Consider the following 26,369-nt stretch of genomic DNA (forward strand, 5'->3'; position numbering starts at 1 on the left):
TTAGAGCTGTTTTCGGTTGTTGCAGCATGATTCGAGGCCTGTTTCGGCCGTTTCGGTTGCCGGCCGATACGTCCCGATACGGCCGAAATAGACCGATTCTGGCCGAATCGGCCCGAATCTACTCGAATCGGCGCCGCGTCGGCGCGAGTCGGCTGGAAAAAAAAGGACAACACGTGGCCGACGCGGCCCGACGCGCGAGCAGCGGCGTCCCTCGCGCGTCGCCGCATCGCACCGCGTCGGACGCGGGTGCGGCACCTCCGGCGCCGCATCCGTGCTTCCTAGGTTAATAGTACTACTGTTTTCCTTTTTATTTCTAGTTCGCAATTGATCCTTGAAGTAAATTATCCAAACTTGGTGGCACCATTGCTGTTTAGGTGAAATGCAATGCTTTACATCTAGAACTTCATGAATACATTAATCTTTTTTAACTTTTATTTTTTTCTAGAAAGTAACTCTGTTTTTTTTTTTTTCCTAAGGAAATACACTGGTATATAAGATAAGTACCAAATTGGTTACAACTGAAGTGCAGTTTTACATACTTATCAAAAAAAAATAACAAAAGGTGCTGCTTTCCGTTCTACATCACTTAACAAGTCAAGAACAAAAAAACTAAAACAGTTCCCAAAAAAAGAACGGCAAGGTTCCAAAAGATTGCCACCCATGACCTAATGTTGTTTTATAGATATACATGGCCTACTGTTCCTCGCCAATTCTTAGTGAGTTGCACCTTGTAATCAGAAGCCAAAATAATATACTAGGTGGAGATCAAAATATTTTTTGTAAGAAATTAATTTAAAAACTAAAGAGAGTTTTAACTTCTTCTATTCATCCAGAGAGAGAGTTAGCTCCTATCGTTGAAACCCATTTGTCAGGCTAGATTGAGTCCTTCGTGGTGGACAACCCATTACCCATTATTCAATGAATCTACAGTTGTAGCTAATATTCATAGGAAAGCTTGCCAGCCATTGTCGTTTCTGATCTAATACCATCCCCAACCGAAGGAAAAAATACATTATGTTTCTGATGCATGCATCTTCTCTCTCACATGAGAGTGGATCTCACAAGTGCGGGGTTTACCTTCATATGAAAGAGAAGATACGTACATTAAAAATACCGTATATTACCTCCAACCCAAGGGTTAAGATTAGTTTTTTTTTTTTTTCCTCGAGAAAGGGGTTTAGATTAGCTTTAGACCTACCATTTACATTTAATGAATTAATTGATTTGTATAAAATAAAAAAATAAAAAAGTCCGCGAAACCCAATTGGGGTTGGATGTCCAGCATTAATATGTCAAGAAAGCTTTGCAATTTGTTGAAATAGAACTTGTGAGCTGTAAAATTAAAAGTGATATTAGTAGTAAGTCTATGTAAAATTAATTATCCATCATTCACAAGTCACAACATATCATTTCAATTAGTTGCGAAAAGATTCATGTGTATCAAAGTTGTAATATTATTATTATTTTTCTTTTTTTTGAGAATGCATACTACTTTGTCTATGGCCATAATGGCATGTGCATTTATAATGAATGAATATAATTAGAAAATTGCATAAAAAAAAACTATAATTAGAAAATAATAATGCACACTCAGCTATATTATTTGTGGTGGTGCCTAGACTGATAGGTAATCCTTTTTGATCCATTGGCGTTGCCAAATTCTAAGAATGCCTCCCCCTCCAGCCCTTCTTGGTTTACCAATAACATTTTCATAGTTGTTAGGCCCACCCGATGCATAGGCGGCTAACAATTTCATAAGGGAGAAGCAGAAGTTGGTTTTCCTTTCTTTTCTTTCTTTCTTTTTTTAAATAAAAAATATATAAAAAAAAAGGTGGAATCCTAAGAGCAAGTTTCTACTGCTGCGAGTTAAACTCTCGCGTTAGATGATCCTGCCAACCCTGGTACTATTGCTTCCTGCACAACTTGAACTGAAGCACTAAAGCAAAGCAGACAAGGGCTTGACCACTAGACTTTTACCACTAGGTCCAGAAGTGGTGGGTATTACTACGTTTTCAAACCCGCCTACTTAGGGTCTATTTAAAGTTCGTTTATATTGCTGAAACTGAAATTTTTTGCTAAAAATACTGTAGATAGAGATAAAAGTTAGTTAAAATAATACAGTGAAACCCATGAATAGAACCAAAAAGTGCAGTGGAATCCATAAATAATAGTAAAAATAAGCTAAATAGTAAAATAAGCTGACTTTTTAATTTGGAGCCAAACACACACTTAGTGTAACTATAGGTGGTAAAAATGTAATTAACCAAGATAATCTTAAAACGCAATGAACTCGTATAGACATTAATCATTGAATATATATTTGAAATATAAATCAATCAACCGTAATATGAAATTAAGAACATTAACATGCCCCTATTGTACACAAACAAAAACATACATAATTAACAGCTAAAACCGAACCCAACATCGAGTGCATTTTGCCATACAATCTCCCTTGCAATCGACATTATAACCCAACACTTTTGGATTTCGAAGAAGAAGGTTACGGAGTGATTTCCCCTTTATTCCCCATTCCTTTTCTAACACATGCACATTGGTTTTCAGATCATGTTCAAGACTACATCCAAGAACTTCAGGAAACTTTTTGAGCAACTTGCAGATATCATCATTGGCAAGGCTTAAACCCCTAAGATAGTCCAATATTTCATTTACAATTTCGAATTTTGGTACTTCTCTTTGACGTTCCTCGCCCCAGTAAGGTGAATGAAATTGGCCAAATGCTTTTCCAAGTATCTTGTCTTCCTCCTCAGCACTGAAATTAAATGCAGATAGAGCTTGCCTGCATGCTTCCCATGCCTTCCTATCTTCATCACTCAATGTTAAATTTTCAATTTGTGCGGTTGAACGTATTTCCCATTTCTTAGAAGAAAAATTGGTGGACCAAGCTCCTCTGAGCACATCTGGTGGAAGACCATTGGAGAAGTTCACATTTATCAGCACGATATTTGGTGTAGATGTTGCAAGATCAGGAGGCTGCAATGAGAAATTGCAGATCATATTTTTTAGATTTAATAGTTAACATATATAATAAAATAAATGAAGATAAACTCATAACTTGAATATTTACAAGCATACAATTTAGAATGTTATTAAAAGGAAGGTCCAATATTTAAGCAGGAAAACTTGATAAACATGAAGAGTACCTAAAATTTATCCTGTCAATTAACAAGTATGATTTGAATGTCATATTATTTTATGCATCTTTTAGGAATTAGTTTTCCACAAAACTTGTTTGACTGTGTGTGATTGGTTATTATTTGAGGCTAGCTTTGCAATCATGGGTTCATTACTTTCAATTTTTTTGGTTTCATAAGTAGATTACTTTTAAATGTTTCAAAGTCCAACTGTTCATTACTGCATGGAAAGCTTAGTTGTTGGAATTCCTACTATAACTGTCCCAATACAAGTGTCACTCAAAACTAACTAGACTTCAAAACTTAGTCCATTAACCCTTCATGAGATGATAAAATCCACATAATTGTTCCCTTTTCTTTGGTTTAGAAGGGGGTTCCACAGGAATACTACTTGATCCTATTAGTTGCACAGCATCCCTTGAAACCATCATCTGTGTTAAAGGGATTCAATCTCAAGTGTCTGATATGACAGCATCAGATTTTGAGAAACTATGCAAGCTCACTTCCATAAGGTTGATGGAATTCTATCATTACACTTTTATATAAATATATGCAAGTTCACTTCCATAAGGTTATCGATATAAAGATGTCATACAGAAATCAAGTTCACATAGAATTGAAAATGAGTATGAATTGCTACCTTTTAAAAATATAAATATAAAAATGATAATAATAATAAAAACAACATTAATAATAATAACTAGCCTCATCACACATGCTCCGCACGCGTGATGAGGCTCTTTTTTTATTTTGAGTGTGATGTAATTTTTCAATTTGAATTTATCTATAATTAGTGAGGTTACACAGGAATGAATTTTTAATAAACTAAAATTTAACGATTGAGTACCCTTGACACAATGGTCATTCTACAAATATAAGTGTTTGTAAGGTGTGGAAGGTAAGGGCCGAGATTCAAGGTTTTAAGAGGGAGTTTTACACACATATATACTTAGATTCAGCTAGAGTAGAATTCTATCTATCTCAAAAAAAAAAAAAAAAAAAACTAAAATTTAAGATTTGAAATGGAGTAAGTTGCTAGGTTTAGTGTGTCCTAGTTTTTAGGAAAAAAATTTCTCGAGTAGTTTTTTTTTTTTAATTTTGTTGAATTACAATTTTAACCCCATTTTTTATTTTAAAAAAATAAGGATTATCTAATTAGATTAGAGGTATTTTTGATATTTTTTGAAGTCAAAACTAACTTTCAGAGTCCTCTTAGTATATAGAAATACTTATTGCTATCTTCTGAGAAGTCTATATACTTCACCATTTAGCAACATAATTGATAAAAGCTGAAAAGTAATTAGGACTATACCAAGTGGTCTAATTTTATTTTGTTTTGTTGCTTAGATGGATATTCATAACACTAAGGTAAGTGAAGCTGAATATTTTCAAATATATGAAACTAGATAGATATTAAAATAATGGCCTAATTAGAAGTTTATCTTTCCTTTTTTAGGGAATATAGGTAAAATATAGATGTTCATCTTTCATATGGTTTCATCCGTTATCAGGTTCTGTTTTAAATGATAAAGAACTTTCTTTCCTTTCAAACAAATTAGTTTCATTAATACCTTCATCCTACCATTGGAGCTCCAATGTAAACCCCAGCTCACTTCACAGATTCTTCAGCCTTGGACTGAAGTATCAAACAAAAAGTTGAAGTTCCAGATTTGGGGAAAAAACAGTGCTTATTTAAAAAGCTTGCCAAAAACCACCTACTCCTGGCTATCAAACAATGCAAAAGAACATAACCACAAGTTGTAACATATTGTTTCCTATTGATCAGATCATTTGCTGTTAAATTCCTAATGCTGCAAAGTGTCCAGAAAACACCATGTAAAAACATAATGCCAAACATTCTGCCAAAAAGACCCCTCTGCTTGACCTAACCCAAAAGAGTCCCATGATCCACTGTAGCTGTCTCATGCATCGCAAAGAGAACTCTAAAGCAAGCATCTACTGAAAGTCTAACTCCCTTTTCTCAATCTGGCACTACTCCTAATTGAAAAAGGGTTCAAATGTCTGTCCTCCAGGTCCCCTATAACTTCGCATCATTGCCCCCCTCATCTAAAGCTATACCAATCACCTCATGAAATACTTCTTTACCAAAAAACTCCCCACTACCATCTCCCAACCTCAAAAGGAAAAATCTCCTGTACTTCCCAACAAGAAGTCCTTTTTTTTTTTTTTTGAGGACACTCATTCCTAAAAGTTTTCCACAGACTCGGTCCAAAGGTGTTCATACAGGCCAAGTGCACCAACCTTGTAACAGTACAAATCCAGAGTTTATTACTTCTTTGTTATTGAATATGTTCATTCAATGAACCATACACTTGTTCTCTTTATACTTTCTTGGGACTGTAAATCAAACCTCCATGAAACAGACTCCAATCAAAACCAACAGGTAATCATATTGAATAAGACTTTTGAATGGCTAAATAAAGACTGCATATGATTTAATACCTATGCCAAATTATGTATGACTGAAAGGAGGCAAATGTAACCATTTATTTCTCCTAGGTCTCCTAAGAACCAAAACCTGCATTTACAAAACTCAATTCAGACTCTTAATCTGAAACCTAATTACCCTGTTGATGCATTGATCTCTAGCAGGTGATGTACAACTTGAGGAACAATTTGAAATATCAACAAGTACTTGGAAGCCCAAAATAAAACCAGCCTGTCTGGTTTTGCACCTAATTTGAAAACACTAGACTAAAAACACAGCCAATCCCTGAACCCTAAACAAGTGAACCATGCAGCCAGTAAGGCTATTTCATTTTCATATCAACCAAAGTATCCTACTCTAAAAACTAAATAAAAATAGAGTTCAGAGTGATGTAAAGATGTTAAGCTGAACTTTTGTTGCCCATGCACATTTATGTCATATGGCTAAGATTCCAGTTTACTAACTTGATTACATGGTCAGGCTTTTCCATACACTACAGAGGCCATAGAAGAATTCATTTCAGTTTCATTAATTCAACATCCCTTAGAAGAAAAGGTATGAATTGGTAATTTGGTACTCACAGTAGAAAAGCAGTAGGGTGTTGCAGAACCAAGGGTCAAAAAAGGAGAAGCCAATGATTTCCCTAGCATCCCTGCCTTGTCAGAAGTTTAAATACATATCAGCTGACAAAGAAGGAACTATTAATTGACTAAAGAAGGAACTACATTAATTGACTAAGGAAATAAAATCACAAAATTACAAAAGGTATAATGAGATTGGTAAACTATGATTATAGTTATTCACCAAGAAGTACTTGGCTTACAGACCCCAACACATTTAACTCAGCATCTGACCTTCATTGATTAAAGAACTTAATACCAAATTCTTTCTAATTGAGGAAAAATAAGGTATTTTCACCATTCATGCAGTAAGAATTGACTATGAGCCTTTTCTATTTCTTCAAATAGACTCTGGTGTGGACAACAAATACCTGTTGGACCAGATTGATGCTGATTGATTCCATTGGACTAGATTGATGCTAATTGATTGATAAACCTTAGGGATTTGATTTGATTTGATTTGACTTTTATTTTCAAATTTGAATACTTAATGTAATTTGATTAGGAGTTATTTCACTTCCATATTTGATGCAATTTGAGAGAACTGCTGAAAGACACATTCTTGTGTATGTTTCACTTGAGTAATAAAACTTTTTCTAGAACCGCTTAATGGTAACTCTGAGCAACCTTAGGTGCTGAAGCCTAAAGTCACCACTTGATGCTAACCCCAAGCAACTCTAGGTATTGGCTTCTAAAGGTTATTTGTTTTTTTGTTCTTCTTTCATTTATTTACACACAAATTCCCTTTGAGAGTTTCCTGTGCTATAGCAAACTCACCGACTAAAATTTCCATTATTCGAGGTTTGAGAAATCTAATTTATTTTTCAAAGATTAGCCCTTAACTAATGAAATTTAAGAAGTGTTGTTGCGGAAGAACAACTCAAAATACTTTGACTATATAGAAATAAGAAAGTCCAAGCAAAACCCATTCATTACAAACTGTTATGGATCATATTATTACCTAGTTCTACTGTTTTGGGTCACAATATTATACCTATTCTTCTTTTAAGGTCACCAAAAGACAGAAAAGAAAACGAGTGATTATGGGTCAGTCAGAATGAAATCCTGCTAAAATCAAAATTCAACCCAAAAATGCAAAAATCCATCATTCTTAATTCATCAATGTGAAGCTTATTCAGTGATTTCGTAATAATAATAATAATAATAATGAACTTAATTACAGAAAGATATAAACAGCAGATCTCCGCTTTTCTATAAATTCTCTCTACAATTCTATCCACCAATAATCATTTTGAAATTTCCCACGAATGTACTTCTACAGTCCCTATAACTCATAACAGCCCCATGTGTAATGAGAGCAGCAGAGAGCACAATCCAAGTCTTCCCACATATTCTTCTTGACCAACAGCACAGCATACAATGCAATAACACATGATATTAGACTATGCGTCACACCGGAATTTGAGTATGTGTCAAGCAAAATAGTAAAAACCCCAAGGGGTAGCATACTTGGCCATGGATAGCCCATCATGAATGCAAGGGTTATTGGTTCAAATCTCCCCCTACCTGTGGCCACTCACTCATTAAAAAAAAAAGAAAAAAGAAAAAAGAAAAAAGAGCTAAACACCTAATCAGATTCCATTGTTAATGTAAGGAGGTGAGTTGCTCCCGGGTATGAGCATAAACTAATTAGCCCGTCAGGGATGAAAGCCCCTAAATTACCTGGCAACTAGTTCCGGAGGGTGGGATCAATTGCCCATAAGTTTTACCGGCCAGAGGTATGCCCAAAAGGCTGTTGTTTAGAAAGGTTCCCTACGTTATATATATTAAAAAAAAAAAAAAAAAATTGTAAGGAGGTGAGCATTTCAAAGGCATTCTCTGTGACACAACACAATGTACCGAATACCAAAAGGTCCTTTTATTTTATTTTTTTTCAAATGGGATTCAATGCAAAATCTTAACGTAATCATTCAGTGTGCAAAGTAAATCATCAAAGCAGATAATGAATTGGAAGAAACAAACAACTGTCTCACAACTTAATACTGAACAAGTCTAATTATGCATTAGCACACACACACAAGTTGCAAACTTGCAATCGCACATTAATTAAAAAACAATTCAGATAGCAAACTTGTGGAATGGGATAAATTATAAATAAACTAATTGAAGCCAAACCGCTTAGAATTAATATGAAAAAAAAAAAAAAAAATAGAAGAAGCAAGAATTAGAGTTTGAGTTTGACTAGGAATTGAACATAATATTTTGGTGTGGTGAATACCTGAATACAAGGGTGATTCCTTGACTAATGCAGAGAGAGAGAGAGAGAGAGAAATGCTAGTTCTTCCGGTGCAAGGGGTGGCAACGAAAAAGTGGGACCCCTAACCAAAAACATGTGCCACAGCCACAGTTAAAAGGGATCAGAAGGCAACCACCTCTGACTCTGTCCTCAAATAACTGCTGTTGTGGTCAATGGGATTGTTTGGTTGGAATTGGATCCTACACCCCATGCGACTAGCGTTATCCTGAACCTCGTTTAGGAATTAGGATATCATGATAAAAGTTAATTTATAGTTATAGATAGTATTTCAAATTTATGGGGTCTATGGTGATTGTTTTGTTACTATCATCAGACCAAGAAGATATAATTTTTTTTCACAGACTGTTGGCCTTTGGGCTTTGAACAAACCCAAGTTTGCACTCATGAGTGTACTGTAGCCCATTAAGGATAAACCTGAACACTAGGGTATTAGACTTAGAGTGTGCTATTCTTTTAATCTGGGTATAAAAAGTGCACCCATTAATTTAGTTTTGATCATAATGTAGAGTAGAAAGTGAGTGGATCGATGTCGACCAGAATTTTACTGGACCATGAATTTTTAAAGAAGTTGAGACTGATAAGCCGAGTATGGTGGGTCAAACTCAAATGTTTGAATCATTTGTTTACTCTTTACGCCAACAGGTCATGATGGAAGACCATTGACATGCGGATAACAAATGCATAATATGTATTTATATATATTGAGAAGAGATCAACATGTGATCTATATAGAATCATGGTTCTTTAGTGAATTATGAATATAGTTCAGTGGTGGCCCTTCAAGAAAATCATTCTATAGCTCCAGTGAAGAAAGAGTGAATTTTCAAGACACAAAGAACCTCAAGAGAGCCGTTTTCCTTTGAAGCTATCTGGTGTAGTTTCATGTAACCACTTGGAGTCAAGTTTCCTTAATCCTAGAATGCCCCAAACAATGAGATGTGACCACGAGACCCAAGTATTAAAATTTAGAAGTTTTTAATGTTTTAATTTTTTATTACAATAAGTATAGATGCATCTTTCCTTCTTCTTTTTTTTTCTCCCCTCCCAAAACTTATGTATTATATTGTAATCGATACATAATAAAAATAATGTCAAATATACATTCATGTAAAAGTTATATTGCTCAAATCACAATTTGTCAATTTTACATATTGTTAAGAATGTTTTGATTAAAGTTGCGTTGAACATTAAGATGACATATAATTAAAAAGAAGAAGAATAAGAAAAAGTATAAAGCATTTTTATAATGGGATTCTAAAGTTCTTAGGTAACTTTACAATTTCTAACATCCTATGGAGGGATGAGAACTGAGATCAATGGATGAAAACCAAGTTTGAATGGAAATTAATCAAAACTCATGAGGTCGGGTGTCTGGGGCATTCAACGAGATAGTCATGTAAGCCACATAAAATGATCCTTGCATAAGCAGCATAACCATTAAGAGGAGACCTAGTTGGGGTGATCCGCCTAAAATATAATTTCAATTAATGACATTTCCTACCACTTTTTGTGGATGATTGGTGGACTCGAGGGAATTTGATTGGCTGTGGGCAAAGTCACAAAAATAATGATTTCCAAGAACTTTGGAATAAGAGAAATTCAAGAACACCGTACCAATATAAATATGGAAAAATGCTAACGAATGCTTTTAAAATATTAATTAACAATTAATTCAAAGAAAGTTTTTATAGAAAAAGAAAAGAAAAACATTTAATGTTTTAACAGTTTTTTTTTTCCATTTCTCATAAAAGTGGTGTCAAAACTTTCCTAAAATAGATTATTAACTTATGCTCTAAGGGCAGTCATTAGTATGACCATATATGAGCTAGAGCTGGGAAAGAGAGCAAAAAATAAGGAAAAAAAGATAAGAGTAGAATTTTTAGTGTGTTAAGTGACCGGTTTTCTTTTAGAAGAGTTAATTTTGGAAAAAAAATTGGATAGTTTTGAAAAATTTGGATGATAAATGAGGTGTAGAGTCCGTATGGATACAGCTGAAAACTGAAAACTGAAAATACTGTAACAAAATAATTTTTAAATATATGAATAATACCGCGGATCTCATTTTAAAAAAAAACTAAAAAATGGGTAAACAGGGCGCACACATAACGCGCACAGTATATAAACCGTGCGTACACTGTGTACGCACAGTCACTGTCCCCTAATAGCAGAAACGGGCAGCAGGGGACAAAAAAAGAAAAAAGAAAAAAAGAAAAAACGCTGAAGGCTGAACGCTGAACGCTGGACGCTATCCGGGTCAGGGTCGGGTAAAAGGGTAGGTTTGTAATAATGGATGCTGGTATACTTGCCTAAAATGGTTAGTGCCACTGCCATGGATGAAAAACAAAAACAAGACAGGACCGTCAAAATCTCCTCTCCTCCATCGCCGCCGCCCTTTCCCTCTTCTTCAAAATTAATTCATATTTTTTTTTATAAATTTTTTGCTTTTAGAAAACAGAAAACAGAAAACTCCATTTCCAATTGAGAAAACAAAAGATCTATATATCTATCACTTCCTTCGCACTCACTCTTTCCCCCCCTCCCCCCCAAACCAAATAAAGAAGAAAGAGAGAGAAAGAGAGAGAGAGAGTTTTACGAAACCTCGCGCGCTCTTTCTCTCTCTTTTTGGAATCAGTACAGTACAATGCTAGAATGAATGGCTCAGTACAGGCAATCAGGAGGAGGAGGAGCGGACAGGTTCCCCAATCCACGTGGCGGCCATTCACCTTCATCGTCCAACGGCGGCGCCGGCGATCACGTCGCCATCGGGATTCGCTCCACATCGCTCCACCACAGTAAACCGTCTCGGGCTCGCCGCTCCGGTCGCTCCGACAAGTTCCGCCGTCGCGTCTCCGTGTGCGCCGTCGTTTTGATCCTCTCGCTCGTTCTCCTCCTCACCGTCTTGGCCTACTATTACCTTTCCACAGACACCAAAGGTCCCTTTCACTCCTCATTTGCATTTTTTTTTTCTCTATATTACAGTTCATGTGCGTTAGGTTTAAATTACTGTTGGTGTAAGATGACTCCATAGTATAAGTTAATATTGTGCTAATCTTGCCATTAGATCGCATTTTCTCTTCATACATATTGAATATTTTCTTGTCAATCGGCAATCACGAATTTTGTATATTTTAAAATAATAAAAGATTGAAGATTTGAACAATTTGCAGATGAAATGGTTCTTAATCTCTGATCATTTTGCTAATCGATGAGCACGATACATCTAGGAAAATATACAATCCAACACTGTACCATCACCATCTTTATTATCATAACCAACTCGCTGTGACCACTGTTATCACTAACATTATAAATGTCACAGCAACATCCCTCTGCAATCACCCATTGCTGCTGACATTAACCCGTGGTCACTTGTTGTTGTCGTTTCCAAACCTGTGAATGCCCAATAATCTCTAGCTAATATGGCACTGCCTTCTCTCACAACAATGGGACAGAGAGTGGGGTTACTGAATTCACCAACATTACTGTATATTTGGTTGTTGCCAGCACCTTTGCTACTGAATAACTAAAGCAGAAAGAAGAAAGAAGAAACCGTATCAGCGGGAAAAAATCTTAGAGTTATTGTCTTTTTTATATGGAAGCAAGTTTTGATGAGTTTATTAATTTCAGTGCATAATAATCAAATAATACATAAATCCTTTAACTTATTTTCTTTTCAGCCGCCAATGAGTTATAGCTCAATTGACACATCTTTTTCCTATAATAATGGGATGGAGGGTTTGGTTGTGGGTTCAAGAGTCATTGGGTGCGTATGTAACTTACCAGTCAAAAGGAGAAAAAAAACCCCCCTATTTTCTTCACAACCAACAATTGGAGTGGTAGGGAATTTGATGTAGTCAAACCCTAATATGTTTGTAATTTTTCCATTTATGTTTGTGCGATGAACGTGCTTTCCTGAGCCCCAATACACAAGAACCTTTTATCACTGTATAATCATTTTATTTCAAAATAGATTATGATAGCTTGATTTATAATCCCTTTCTATACTCTGATTATGGAAGCTGGAGTTTTATCTAAGCATTTTATGACTCTTTATGTGTTTGTGCAGAAATAGATAGTTATCTTGCTGAGAATGATGATTTTCTTAGAAATGTGACACGGACACAGAGGAATGAAGTCGGGTTTGGCCAGGGTTCAGGTGGGCATGGTCGAGATTCAAGGTATTGGGATAGAGATGATAGAAGAAGGGATGAAGATTATAATGAAGATGTGGTGGAGCATTCTAGCGTGGACTCAAGTGATGAAACTCATAAGGGTGATGATCTGATGAGAATGAAGAATAGCAACAAGAAGTCTTCTATTGATGATTCTGTCAAGGGTTCAGATCGGAGAGGAATTGGATTGTACAATGAAGCTGGGCGTAATGAGTTGAAAATTTATGAAGCACAATATGAGGCCTCTTTGGAGAATGTGGGGAAATTATCTATGGAAAATGAAAATAATAATCAGCTATTTGATCCTGAGGATTTGGGAAAGCAGGATGATGTGGCTGAAGCTTTTGATGAGTATGATGATGGTTTTGATTTTCATGATGCTCAAATGGATGATGACACTGGACATGGGAAAGGGGACTATTTAGATGTAGCAAATTCGCACAATGAAGACAGTGGAGACTCTAGGGAGTCCTCTGATTTTCTTAGTGCCAGAAGGAAGCATCAGAATGCGGCTGAGGATTTGGATGAAACCTTTACCAATCCACATGAGGATTCCTCTTTAAACTCCCGAAATATTGATAAATCTAAGACAAATTCCAGACATGTTAATTTCGTTGAAAAGCAATCTACCAAGACACGTTCAGGTTCAAAAAGAAAACCAAAGCGTCGCAAGTTCTCTGGTAAAATTTCTGTTTTCTTATGATAATTGTCTGGGTACATGTTAATATTTCTTTTCTTGACTCACTGAAAATTTAATTAGTTTGTGCTAACAAAAATTATAACTTGCTTGTGGTTCTAAAATTAGAGATCATTTTGACACCTAACTGCTAGTTGGTGCAGACATTTCAATCCAAAGGATACTTTATACCTGTAAATTTTTCTTATTTTAAGCGTACATTTTTTTGGAATCTTCTTGCAAACAAATGACATTGATGATGAATAGGATCCCTATGATACCAACTGCGCTTGTAACTGATAGCTGATACTTGGTGTTGGATACTCTTCTTCAGACTTTAATTCCAAATATAATTAGAGAGATCCAGTCCTAAAGCTATTTTTACCACTTCTTGAATATAACATCTAGTGAATGAACCTGATGGCCTTTTCCTTGAACCTTCTCATTATCCTCCCTGCTGTGAATCCTCCTTTGGTCAAATGCAGTGCCAGGAGCTGGTGCTTAGGTGGCATGTGTAGTTTCCTGGTTGGGTTTGATGTATTTGGTTCTTGGCTGTTTGATGTGGATTGTTTGGACGGAAAAAAATTGGCGCTCTTTTGAGGATATGGAGAAATCCTTGGTTCAGTTACAAGCTGTATGCTAGAAGACTCTGTTTGATTGGTCTAGGTGTTGGGCTTCTCGAATTGTTCTTCTATCATTGAGTTTCTTCTTCTTCTAGTATTGCACCTTAAGTTTTTTCCTCTTGTTTGTTGCTGTTTGTTGTTTTGTTGCTTTTTCTTGTGTTCACCATCATTAACACCTTGTATTTGCTTTCTTCAGTTTTACAGTTTGTTTAATAATACTCTTATTACCTATAAAAAAAAAAAAGTACAATAATGTGTTTGTATAAACTACTAGGACAAAACCGTAGTTGTGATTTTAATTGACTTTGGAAACCTATTCTAAATTACTTGGGAAAGCCTGATTATCAAATTACAAAAATACCCTTAGTGTGGGAAATTAAATAAAAATACTAATAATCAATCTTACTAATAAGACCTGAAATGAAAATCTAATTGGTCAATAAAAATACAATTTCATTTCAAAATTAAATAAAACTAAATTAAAATAAAATTTTCTTCACACTTCTGGCATCAGTTTATGGCATGATTTTAAGAATACCCTTATGCTAATGTAAAATAAGGTGCTAATATAAAAAAATAACAAGTAACTCTAACATGGTCCACAATATGTGCTTGAGACTTGGGAGGTACTTATATATTAAAAAAGTGCTTGGGAGGTTCTTGAAATATTAAAGACATAATGCGTTGTGTAAATTTTGGTAATAAATTACGTTTTTGGTTGTTCACTAGCTTTGAAATGTTCTTGTTACTTGACTGAAATGTTATATATAAATATTTCAGGTTCCTCTTGTGAGATGAAGTTCTTAAACTCTACTGCTCAGCTTGTGGAGCCTTTAGCAAGTCGAAAGTTTGCAAGATTTACCTTGCAGTACACAGAAGTAGAGGAGAAGCCTGATGGACAGGAGCAATGGGAGCCCAGGTTTGCTGGACATCAGAGTTTGGAAGAAAGGGAAAATTCATTTTTGGCACGTGATCAGAAAATAAATTGTGGCTTTGTTAAAGGTCCCAAAGGATCCCCAAGTACAGGGTTTGACTTGGCAGAAGATGATGCAAATTACATCAGTACATGCCACATTGCTGTAAGTTCTTGCATTTTTGGAAATTCAGATCGCTTGAGGACGCCAACTGGTAAAACGGTAAAGGATTTATTCTTGAGTTTTATGCTTATTCCTATACTTTCTCTATGCCATTATTTTTTGTTTCTTTTGACCTGTTGAGTTTTCATATAATCTTCTTGGAACAATTGCACTTTGAACAGCACATAAAAACTTAGTGACAAATCTTAATCAAAATTCATGCACATTGGCCAAACCTGCTGTCCATGCTCAGAAAACATTAGAATTCTTGAGACATAAGCCTATATTAATATGAGAAAAATTATACCTACCTCCTGCAAACTTAGAGAACATAAACTTAGTCGGCCTCAAATTGATTATCTATGGTCCCTGGAAAGTGCCAAATCAAGTAGACTTCTTAGATTCATATGTTTGCCTTTTACAGTCATTAAAAAAAAGAAACCAAAAAAATGTTTGCTTTTTACCTGAACCTCATGTTCTCTGTAACTTCATCGTCCCATGTGCCGTAGGCCTTAGGGAGCCTATAGATGCCACCATGTTACCATTCCTTCATCATCACCTCTCCCAAACCTAGGAAAAGTGGGAACTTTGTGCATTGGGTACAATGTTTTTTTGGAAGAGGAAAAACTTAGGGATTGCCTAGTGTTACCCTTTTAATACTAATTATATAATGATATGCACCTCAGGGTTAACAGGAACTCAAATAATACAAAACTAGAAATTCACATTGACGCAAATTAAAACCAAATGGAGCAGAATTCTTTTTCCACTTTTATGAATTAATCTGGATATTAGATATGATAACGAAATGGAATTATCTAAAATTACAGTGATTGAGTTAGTATGGTCATTTTGAATACCAATATTATCTTGAATCTTTTCTGTATCTGTGGTCTGAATCTTTATAAAGTGTGGTTTCAGCTTGTCAATATCATCTCACTTTGTCTTTATTCCAGGTGACTCGATTGTCAAGGAAAAATGTATGCTTTGTTATGTTCATGGATGAAGTTACTTTGAACACACTTTCTTCAGAAGGTCAAGTGCCAGATAGAATGGGTTTTATTGGCTTATGGAAGGTTGTGGTGGTGAAGAATCTACCTTATTCTGATATGCGAAGAGTGGGCAAAATACCTAAATTACTGCCACATCGGCTTTTTCCTTCTGCAAGGTGAGGACAAGACTTGTTAGACTGCTCCACTGTGCATCTTGTGATGCAGTTAATAATAAAACGCTGTATCCCCGAGCAGTGTAACTGAACTAATTTGGGTGTGTTCATACACACACACACACACTGAAATATATTCTTAGTTCATATGTATAAAATTTATTTGCACTAGCCATCATATTTTAGTGAAGGATCTTAGAATTTGGTTTCAATTTTTTTTCTGATTACAAAATTACCTGTGGGATTTAATGGTTATTAGTGTGTCTTAATTTTAGCTGGGGAATGAACTTTTATTTATAAATTAAATTCACAAAAGGCTTAGGTTACGCCCGAAATTGTCTCCAATATGCTAATTTGAATATTAAATGAGACTTATTGTAGTAGTAGAGGTACTTGTATCATGAGACTTGCATCATTTAGCTAGGTATTCGGTCCAGATCTTTTATGATGCCCTGACTGGGCTTTAGAGTGCTCTTGGTTAATGCTTCCTTCCTCTTTCCTCCACTTATTTATTTATCTATTTTTTGGGGGTTTGTGTTTTGGGGAGAAAGGGGAGGGGGGGGGGGGGGGAAGGGGGGAGGAGTGCATCATTCCACTAGGTTTTTGGGTTATAACTTTAAGCTGCCCTCCCTATTTAATGATTTTAGAAATTTAAATAAGGCCTACCGGACTTGAATTACCAGTAATTATATAGTTGGTTAAAAGGGTTATCAGCTTAGGGCAGCCTTCCAAGGTAATCTAATTAAGAAGAAAATATAGATTTTTTTTAATATAAAATTTTTATTTATATGTTTATTATAGCCTGTGTTTAAGTTCCTTCTGTGCATAAAACAATGATGTCATGTATTTTATTTTTATCTAAGACCTGGCAACCAAAAGAAAAAATTGTTCATGCAGCTTGTCTTAGTTACTCATTTGAAGTTGTCAGTGCTGTCAACATGTTTCTGACTTTAATTTTTTATAAATTAAATTAAAAAAATTTGTCCGCTTCTGTTCATATGGAGCTGATGGTCAAAATACATTTTTAGGGAACTGATTTTTACAGTATATGTTTCTTGTTGGAATAGTCTGTTTGCTGGATAGGTGGCTATTCCATGCAACCAAGTCATGGCTCTTATGTCTAAATCTAAATCCTCTGTTTTAAAAATATTTTCAGGTATTCGATCTGGCTGGATAGCAAATTACGTCTCCAACTCGATCCTCTTCTTATCTTGGAGTACTTCTTGTGGAGAAAAGGTCATGAATATGCAATTTCTAATCACTATGACCGTCATTGTGTGTGGGAAGAGGTTGCACAGAATAAGAAACTGAACAAGTATAACCATAGTGTCATCGATGAACAATTTGCATTTTATCAGGCTGATGGGCTGAAAAGATTTAATGCCTCAGATCCAAACAAACTTCTCCCTAGCAGTATGTTCAATAAGAAATTTTCATTGTCCAAACTTTATATTAACTTCCTCCTCCAACTTAAAACATAATTTGCCTTGTGCTGTGCTGTCTATAGATGTACCTGAAGGATCTTTCATCATTAGGGCACACACTCCAATGTCAAATTTGTTCTCCTGTCTTTGGTTCAATGAAGTTGAACGGTTCACTCCTCGTGATCAACTGAGCTTTGCATATACACACCAAAAGTTGAGAAGGATGAATCCTGACAAACCTTTTTATCTTAATATGTTCAAGGTAAATAATTCTATGGAATATTATCATCTCAAAGTGAATCGAAACCATAGTGACGGCAGATTGAATTTAATATAAACTGGCTGTTGGGGGGCAAATCAATGTGATGCTAAAAGATTATGGAATTTTTTATATATAACAAAAGTCTCTTTGGTTCCTTGCATTGCAGGATTGTGAGAGGAGAGCCATAGCTAAGCTGTTTCATCACAGGTTGGAGGAAAAGCATAGTATTCGCAAAAGTGCGACAGAGTGAAATATGTGCTAGCCTTTTTATTGGAAGTTAGATTCTATATGTTGTGTTGGGCAATACACTTCTTGAATGCCTGGTGGGGCAATGCCCTGTAAAGTTCTCAATGTTGCACACAAGTGCGGCTTGTGGATGTGATGCATGAAATTTTGTGATTGATGGATGGGAAGATTGTAGCAAATGCATAATCTTATAGGCAGTTAGCCTTTGTGGTGAGCGCAACATTCTTCAGTTATTTCAACTGGCTATGTCTCTGTCGAAACTGATAATTGCAATCTGTTTTAGTGTCCGCATTGTAATCATTTTTTCCATTATTTTGGATGCAAGCAAAGCACCCAGTATTGGTAGCTATTCTATGTATCTTACCTTCATACCACTAGTTTGTTGTCATCTGTAAGAAATTTTGTTGTCAGCTTGTATGATATTTTGGTTATTTTGCGATTCTCATCTTGTTTACCTTCACATCACAGTATTCAATAAATTTCATATTTTCCCAATTACAAGTTAGCATACAGTTTTTTTCCCTTTTAATATATCTCAAAATTCTTTTAATTAACATTTAAATGCACGTCACCTAAATTACTTTGAAATCTGCTTACGAGACTTGCAACAAACTGTTTGGTATATAGTATACCAAACACAATGTTACCATGTTATTGCGACATCACCTTTTTAAGGAGGAACATTGCTCAATAAAGGAGAAAGTTAATCCCAATGGCCACAACTGATATTCCCATCATTTAGCATGTTTTCGAGTGACCCCAACATTAATATAAACTGCGAAGGAACCCATAACATGAGAAATGGAGATTATATCAGCTCCGGACTAGAAACCACAACGCACATATTAGAGACACGTATTTGAAACACTTAAATCATTCATATTTGCGGGGACATTTTTTTACATTGAGCAGGTGTACAAAATATGTTTATAAGTTCTAAACAACACAAATATGAGTGCCCCCTTCTCCTTCAAATCATTACTTCCTCTTTTCCTTATTTCTTGGAGCTAACATCTGTCTTTCTTAAGTTATGGAAGCTGTTTTAGCAAAGCTATTATAGTCATTGCCACTTCACACTTTGTAGCATGAATTCTTTGAGTTTGATCTATTGCAAATGCCTCATGAATCCATGATTTACTAGGCCAAGAGAGAAGTGTGAGTTGCTTGTAACTAAGATAAGTTTCTAATACCTCATTCTCTTTATATTTCTCTACACATCTTCATATGATGCAACTTGATACATTATTGGCATGATTTTGATGCTTATATCAACTTGATACATTATCGGCAAATACACTTACTTGGTCTAACATATTTCTCCATAGTTATTTGTACATGCCATATGGTTTAAATTTCCTATACATGAGAATACTCTTTTCCTTACTAATTTGGTTTTTATATACATCTTATGATGTTGCTTCCTGCATCTATTGGCATAAATTTAATGCCAAATATATTAACTTAGAATTTGACAAATTTATATTCATTTAATTTTGATAAATATGTTTATTAAGCCTCGCTAAACATATTTTATTCTCTTAATTTCATGAGTAGTGTTTATTATACACATATTATCTCACACAACTGTACACACACATTTTGCACTGAAATCGTGATTTGAAGTCAAATGTTTGGTGTAAAATGTGTGTATACAATTGTGTGAGATAAGATGTGTATAATAAGTTTTAGCCTAATTTACATACGAGAAAATTATTTCTTATGGCTAATAGGTGAAATTCAGGTCTAACCACTAACTTATCAAAACACGATGTATGTCATGGCCACTAAAAGACTCCAAACAACTATTTAATTTACATCTCTTCGTTTTCTGTTATAGTGAATATTAAATATTCTGTATTTGATTTCAAGAGTTCTCATTTTATTTCCCCTTCACAAAATTGGCAGAAACCGGCTAGAACAAGCACTGAAATACTTGGAAATTTTAACCAAGGTGGAACGAGGGAATTCAGTATACCAATCTTATAATTGATATGAAATATTTCGCTTATTCCGATCAAATCAGAACAGAATTGACAACTTTGCAATCAATTTTGAAGTAATGTAGACCATAGGAAGCGAAAACTCTCGTTCCACGTGTTTCATACTTTCATGCAATGATGCAAGTTGTGATAAATTTTGAAAACGTTGGGCCACCTGAAATTTAATAGGGCCGATAGGGTTTCTTATGATTTGAGATTGTTGGGCAATGTGAAACTCAATTATAGTGGCGCCCCCCATTTTTCAATGGTTTTACTCCTCTATAAAAAGGCCCATTCCATTATTTAAAAAAAACAGAAGAAAAAAAAGAAGCTAAATTGCAAACATCCCAAAAATTTGGGGAGGTTTAAATTTTACACTCTGAAGTTTTAGAATTTAGGGTATAAAATCCAAACACCCTTAAATTTTAGGTAGTGAAATCCAAATTTTATTGTATAAAGCTCAAAGTGACGCATCATCAATTATAAAAAAAAAAAAAAAAATAAACATTCATTTTATTTTATTGTCGATGTCTACCAATCACATTCATTGTTACTTCAATATGATAATTAGTAAGCGATTATTTGTTTTTTTGTTTTTGTTTTTTTTGTGTGGAAAAAAGGTCGCACATTATTTATTTTCACTTCCAAAAGGGTCTTGGAAACATTAGATTAATAAAAGCTCAACCCAACTGAAAACCACACTCTTTGGGGGAAATATTTTGAGGCTTTAATTTTGTAAACTAATATCTTACATGCTTGATTGTCAACATTAACTGCACCAAACAATATCTCTATCTCTGTCTTAACACCAAAATCAAAATTTATAACAATGGGTAATTCTACCATATCCCTTTTTTTTTGGGGGGTATGCTACCCATTAGTATGCAATTTGCTATATCAGGTTACAAAATCTTCACATTTGATAGTTCCATTTTCACATTGTGCAGTTCCAATATCACATGTGACTATTCGTTTGTCACATTTGGTGGTTCCCTTATTTATTTATTTATTTTTCCACATTTGGTGGTTCCATCCTCACATTATGCAGTTTTAATATCACATTTGACAGTACTTTTGTCACATTTGGTGGTTCTTTTTTTTTCCTCACATTTGACAGCTTCATCCTCATATTTTGCAGTTCCAACATCACATGTGACAGTTCTTTTGTCACATTTGGTGGTTCTCTTATTTTTTCTCACATGACAACTCCATTTTCACATTGTGCAGTTTCAACATCACATTTGACAGTACTTTTGTCATATTTGGTGGTTTTTTTTTTCTCACTTTTAACGGTTCTATCATTACATTGTGTAATAGTAATATCACATGTGACTGTACTTTTATCACATTCGGTGGTTCTTCTATTTTTTCTCACATTTGTCGGTTTCATCCTCACATTGTGTAGTTCCAACATCACATGTGACTGTTCTTTTGTCACATTTGGTGGTTCCTTTTTTTTTTTCCTCTCACATTTAATGATTCCATTATCACATTAAGCAGTACTAACTTCACATTTGACTGTACTTTTGTCACATTTGGTGGTACCCTATTTTTTTCTCACATTTGACAATTTCATTGTCACATTGGGTAGTACTAACATCTTATGTGACTATACTTTTATCACATTCAATGGTTACCTTATTTTTTCTCTCACATTTGACAGTTTTATTGTCAAATTAGACGGTACAAACATCGCATGTGACAAAAATACCCCCTGAAACTCTTAAAAATTATTGTGATACCCTTAAAACCTAAAAAATGACTGATATACCCTTAGAACCTATAAAATGACTAAAATGACCCTAAAACCTAAAAAATGACCGAAATACCCTCTAATACCCTTAGAACCTAAAAAATGACCTAAATGACCTTGAAATCTAAAAAAAGTCTGAAATGACCTTGTAACCTAAAAAGTTACTAAAATACCCTTAGGACCTAAAAAACAACCATAATGCACCTGAAATCTAAAAAATGACCGAAATACCCATAGAACCTAAAAAATGACTAAAATGGCCCTAAAACCTAAAAAATGACCGAAATACTCTTAGAATCTAAAAAATGACACTGAAACCTAAAAAATGACTAAAATGACCTTGTAACCTAAAAAGTGATTAAAATACCTTTAGGACCTAAAAAATAACTGCAATGCACTTGAAACCTAAAAAATGACTAAAATACCCTCGAAACTTATAAAATGACCAAAACACCCACCTGAAACCCTCTAAAATTACTAAAATACCCTTAGAACCTACAAAATGACAGAAATGACCGTGAAACCTAAAAATGACCGAAATGACCCAGAATGTTGAAACCTAAAAAATGATTGAAAACCTCTTAGAACTTAAAAAGTGATTGTAATGCCCCCCAAAACCTAGAAAATTACCAAAATACCCCTAAAACCAGAAACCTAAAACCTAAAAAATGACCAAATTACCTTTAGAAACCTATAAAATGACTAAAAGACCATTGAAATTTAACAAATGACCAAAATACCCCATAAAAGTTTTATTTGCAAAACCAAAATGACAAAAAAATTTATATAATCACTCTATGTGCTTTTCCCCCGTCCCTCTTGTAAAAGTCTCGATGGAACTTATAAATTTTCTTGTCATTAAGTTGTTGTATTTTTTGTTGTAAATTTATTGAAATTTAAGATATGATAAGTTATCTTAAAAAATCTATCTTGTACACACACACACACACACACACGCATTTATGCATGTGTGTGGGAGGCTGTCTTAACTAATATATTTAATAGTTAGTACCACAAGTTAGTGCCCTAGTGTTGACTTAGCCTTATGATTTTAAATTTGTTTAAGTTTTATTTTGACCTACAAAAAAACTTAGGGCTGTGTTTATATGGAAATATTTGGATTTGATTATAAATCAATGGATTTAAATGCCTTGATTTGAAATCTATTGATTTTAAAATTCCTTGTTTGAGTCTTTTTATACAACGAAGGATTTGAAATTCCATTGTTGGAATACCTAAATTTGGATTTGGATTTGGAATTAAGATCATAAAATATTTTTTCCAATTATTTTTTTTCCTTAAACCTTCTACATTTTAATTTTAGTAACATTTTTAATAAATACATGAGGTAATGAAAAAGCCATTGATAATCCAATTGACAAAATGATACCCCCCAAAACCTAGAAAATTACCAAAATACCCCTAAAACCAGAAACCTAAAACCTAAAAAATGACCAAATTACCTTTAGAAACCTATAAAATGACTAAAAGACCATTGAAATTTAACAAATGACCAAAATACCCCATAAAAGTTTTATTTGCAAAACCAAAATGACAAAAAAATTTATATAATCACTCTACTTGCTTTTCCCCCGTCCCTCTTGTAAAAGTCTCGGTGGAACTTATAAATTTTCTTGTCATTAAGTTGTTGTATTTTTTGTTGTAAATTTATTGAAATTTAAGATATGATAAGTTATCTTAAAAAATCTATCTTCTACACACACACACATACACACACACGCATTTATGCATGTGTGTGGGAGGTTGTCTTAACTAATATATTTAATAGTTAGTACCACAAGTTAGTGCCCAAGTGTTGACCTAAACCTTATGATTTTAAATTTTTTTAAGTTTTATTTTGACCTACAAAAAAACTTAGGGCTGTGTTTATATGGCAACATTTGGATTTGGATTATAAATCAGTGGATTTAAATGCCTTGATTTGAAATCTATTGATTTTAAAATTCCTTGTTTGAGTCTTTTTATACAACGAAGGATTTGAAATTCATTATTTGAAATTCCATTGTTGGAATACCTAAATTTGGATTTGGATTTGGAATTAAGATCATAAAATATTTTTTCCAATTATTTTTTTTCTTAAACCTTCTACATTTTAATTTTAGTAACATTTTTAATAAATACATGAGGTAATGAAAAAGCCATTGATAATCCAATTGACAAAATGATAACTAAAATTTGTCATCATAGCCAACTAATAATTTGCTACTAGTAACAACTTGGGCTTGCAAAATATGAATTTATCATATAACTAGTTGAATTGAGAAATCCCTATTTGAAATTCTATGAGAAATTTCCTCAAGCACTTGTCATGCCTTCCTTTTAAACCACAGATAGAGTTATCCTTAAAAAGAGCATGCCAACTCATTAAAACAACCAAGGCAATCATTAAACCCTAGAAGCTTATTTTTTGAAGTTCAGCTGCTAAACACTATTGTTGGAATTTGGATGATTTGGCTGCCTCTTTAGAAGGAGAAGGAAAAGGCTTGCTACAAATAGAAAATTGGAAGAACTTAACAAATTTTGATTTTCAACAATAACGTATTCTTTGTTTTTGTCTAGAAGTTAATTTGACTGATACTGAACCTGAAAAAAGGTGCAAGAAGTAAGAGCAGCTGTCACGACCCAAACCCGATACCTGGATTTATGACCATGACTAGCATATTAATATCAAGCTTGAACATGATATTAACAAGAACCAACTAAACTTTTAAACAAAAGCTTTCCTCTTTCTTTTCATTGTTGTTTCTTTACTTTAATATATAATTTTTCACTTGATATTCAGAGCATCTATATTGTACTCCAAGGGATAACTTAATTCACCAGTTATTTAATTTCAAAATTTCACATAATACATCTCTTAATATATTAAGTACACAACTTTCATTAGATCCTAAAATACACAATACTACAAAGTTAAGCATTAAACTTCCAAAACAAGGGCTATACTTTTAAAACAAAAACCAATTCTTCCCAAAACTCGCCTAAGGCTCCCTCTGCTCCAAAATAAAATCTGTTGACTGAAATAGTGGAAGGGGTGAGCTAAATAGCTCAATAAGGGTAAGTTGCACGAGAATTTAATAAGAATGCATGTAAACCAAAACATTTCATTTTATGGATATTTAGATAGAAGAACATCTTTTAATTTCATGCATATTATTTTATATACTTTAGATTTTGTAAGCATCACATACATATCTTTGTCTAAAACATGATTGTATGCAATATCTCTATTCAAAACCTTTTAATGCATAATAATCTTTTTAAAATAACCTCATGACTTACCAAATGTTCATATCACTAATCCCTTACCTGTACGCAGAGGAACCAAGAGCCAAGGGTCGAAGGAGCTCAGACTTGAGCGTTGGTAATACCTATACCAAATATCAAAGCTTATTACTATTAATTCTACCTTAGCATAAACTTATACATACATCTTGAAAACTTAGCTCTCAAAATTAAGGAAATCCTAATCCTACCTCAAAGATGTTCCCCAAACACAAGAAAAAAAATATTATACTCACGTTCATATTCAATCATATAATGAAGGAAACACATTCAATTCAATTGCAAGGGTTTAATAATTCATTAGGTTTTTACAGCTTGTCTACCAAATGAAAAATAAATGATTTTTTCCAAAATGACATTTTCTAAATAACCAAATGGCAGAGTATCAACAAGCCATTCTTTGATTTTCTTACTTGCATTAACATTCTTAATTAAGTAACCAAAATACCCCTGGGCAGCCATAAGGCAGCATAGAATTCAGTCATTGCAATTACAATTTTGTGTAGTCATTTAGGGTTAAACTTAAAACTTAAAACAAGGACTTAGCTTCAATCAGTGCATGAAAATTAATATTCACATTCTTCAAAGCTGAATCTTATAAGTTCAAGGAGTTATATATAAAAATAAGTAAATCCTCATTAACTTCAAGGAATTATGTATAAAACTAAGTAAATCAGATTTCCAAAGATTGAATAAGTACATAATCCTCATTAATTAACAACATAGTTTGTCAGGATATTACAGCAGCCCACACACAAACAATAAACAACATAGCAGAATAAAAAATCAAACTTGCCTCTCCTACCACAGAGGACAAATATAACTAGCCCCCTTTTCTTTTTTCTTCTTAAAAAAATAAAAACAATAGTATAACTAGTTTATTTGCAAGAACAAAAGCCAAAAGTAAGACTTAACTTTGGCCTTCCAATAAGCAGGTTTCATAGTGGCATAGGATATATCAAATTATGCACTAAAGGTGACCTATAGCAATTTTATTTTAGAACCTACTATCATCAAAATGAACCCAAAAATTGGTTGAACAATATGAAACTTTAGTGCATATTAACTCTCTACCTCTATAAATTGTCTAATGAAATTGTATACAACAAAAAGAGAAAAGAAAAAGAAAAAATAGAATGAGAGGATGATGAAAAACACATCATCTAAACTGGGACAATTAATCAA

General features: G+C 34.0%; 2 protein-coding genes across 4 annotated transcripts; one reads left to right on the forward strand and one right to left on the reverse strand.

The window, feature by feature from the left end:
- Positions 1 to 2,269: 2,269 nt before the first annotated feature.
- On the reverse strand, positions 2,270 to 8,718 carry LOC142643468 (uncharacterized). Of its 3 annotated transcripts, none has more exons than XM_075818128.1 (3): positions 8,464 to 8,718; positions 6,186 to 6,260; positions 2,270 to 2,994 (listed from the first exon to the last, which is right to left on the reverse strand). In XM_075818128.1, exons 2-3 carry the CDS (start codon positions 6,252 to 6,254, stop codon positions 2,410 to 2,412), a joined length of 654 nt encoding a protein of 217 aa, XP_075674243.1. In that variant the 5' UTR covers positions 6,255 to 6,260; positions 8,464 to 8,718; the 3' UTR covers positions 2,270 to 2,409. The 3 variants fall into 3 exon arrangements, with proteins under 3 accessions (XP_075674243.1, XP_075674250.1, XP_075674233.1); XM_075818135.1 differs by having other exon boundaries at positions 6,186 to 6,287; XM_075818118.1 differs by having other exon boundaries at positions 6,186 to 6,256; positions 8,464 to 8,716.
- Positions 8,719 to 10,828: 2,110 nt separating this feature from the next.
- On the forward strand, positions 10,829 to 18,606 carry LOC142621585 (uncharacterized). Its single transcript, XM_075794880.1, has 7 exons — positions 10,829 to 11,435; positions 12,569 to 13,354; positions 14,754 to 15,109; positions 16,006 to 16,217; positions 17,371 to 17,627; positions 17,722 to 17,900; positions 18,067 to 18,606. The coding sequence occupies exons 1-7, from the start codon at positions 11,156 to 11,158 to the stop codon at positions 18,148 to 18,150; spliced, it is 2,154 nt and encodes a 717-aa protein (XP_075650995.1). The 5' UTR covers positions 10,829 to 11,155; the 3' UTR covers positions 18,151 to 18,606.
- Positions 18,607 to 26,369: the final 7,763 nt, after the last annotated feature.

This window comes from Castanea sativa, chromosome 1 (assembly GCF_040712315.1).
Source record: "Castanea sativa cultivar Marrone di Chiusa Pesio chromosome 1, ASM4071231v1".
Classification (NCBI taxonomy): Eukaryota; Viridiplantae; Streptophyta; class Magnoliopsida; order Fagales; family Fagaceae; genus Castanea; species Castanea sativa.

What these genes read in the sequence shown, in the direction of transcription:
- LOC142621585 (XM_075794880.1), top strand. Translation starts at nt 11,156, where the DNA reads ATGGCTCAGTACAGGCAATCAGGAGGAGGAGGAGCGGACAGGTTCCCC. An exon ending in AAACAAACTTCTCCCTAGCA is followed by an intron (nt 17,628 to 17,721) that starts GTATGTTCAATA and finishes TGCTGTCTATAG; the next exon opens with ATGTACCTGAAGGATCTTTC. An exon ending in TTTATCTTAATATGTTCAAG is followed by an intron (nt 17,901 to 18,066) that starts GTAAATAATTCT and finishes CTTGCATTGCAG; the next exon opens with GATTGTGAGAGGAGAGCCAT.
- LOC142643468 (XM_075818128.1), bottom strand. Translation starts at nt 6,254, where the DNA reads ATGCTAGGGAAATCATTGGCTTCTCCTTTTTTGACCCTTGGTTCTGCA. An exon ending in CACCCTACTGCTTTTCTACT is followed by an intron (nt 2,995 to 6,185) that starts GTGAGTACCAAA and finishes TTCTCATTGCAG; the next exon opens with CCTCCTGATCTTGCAACATC.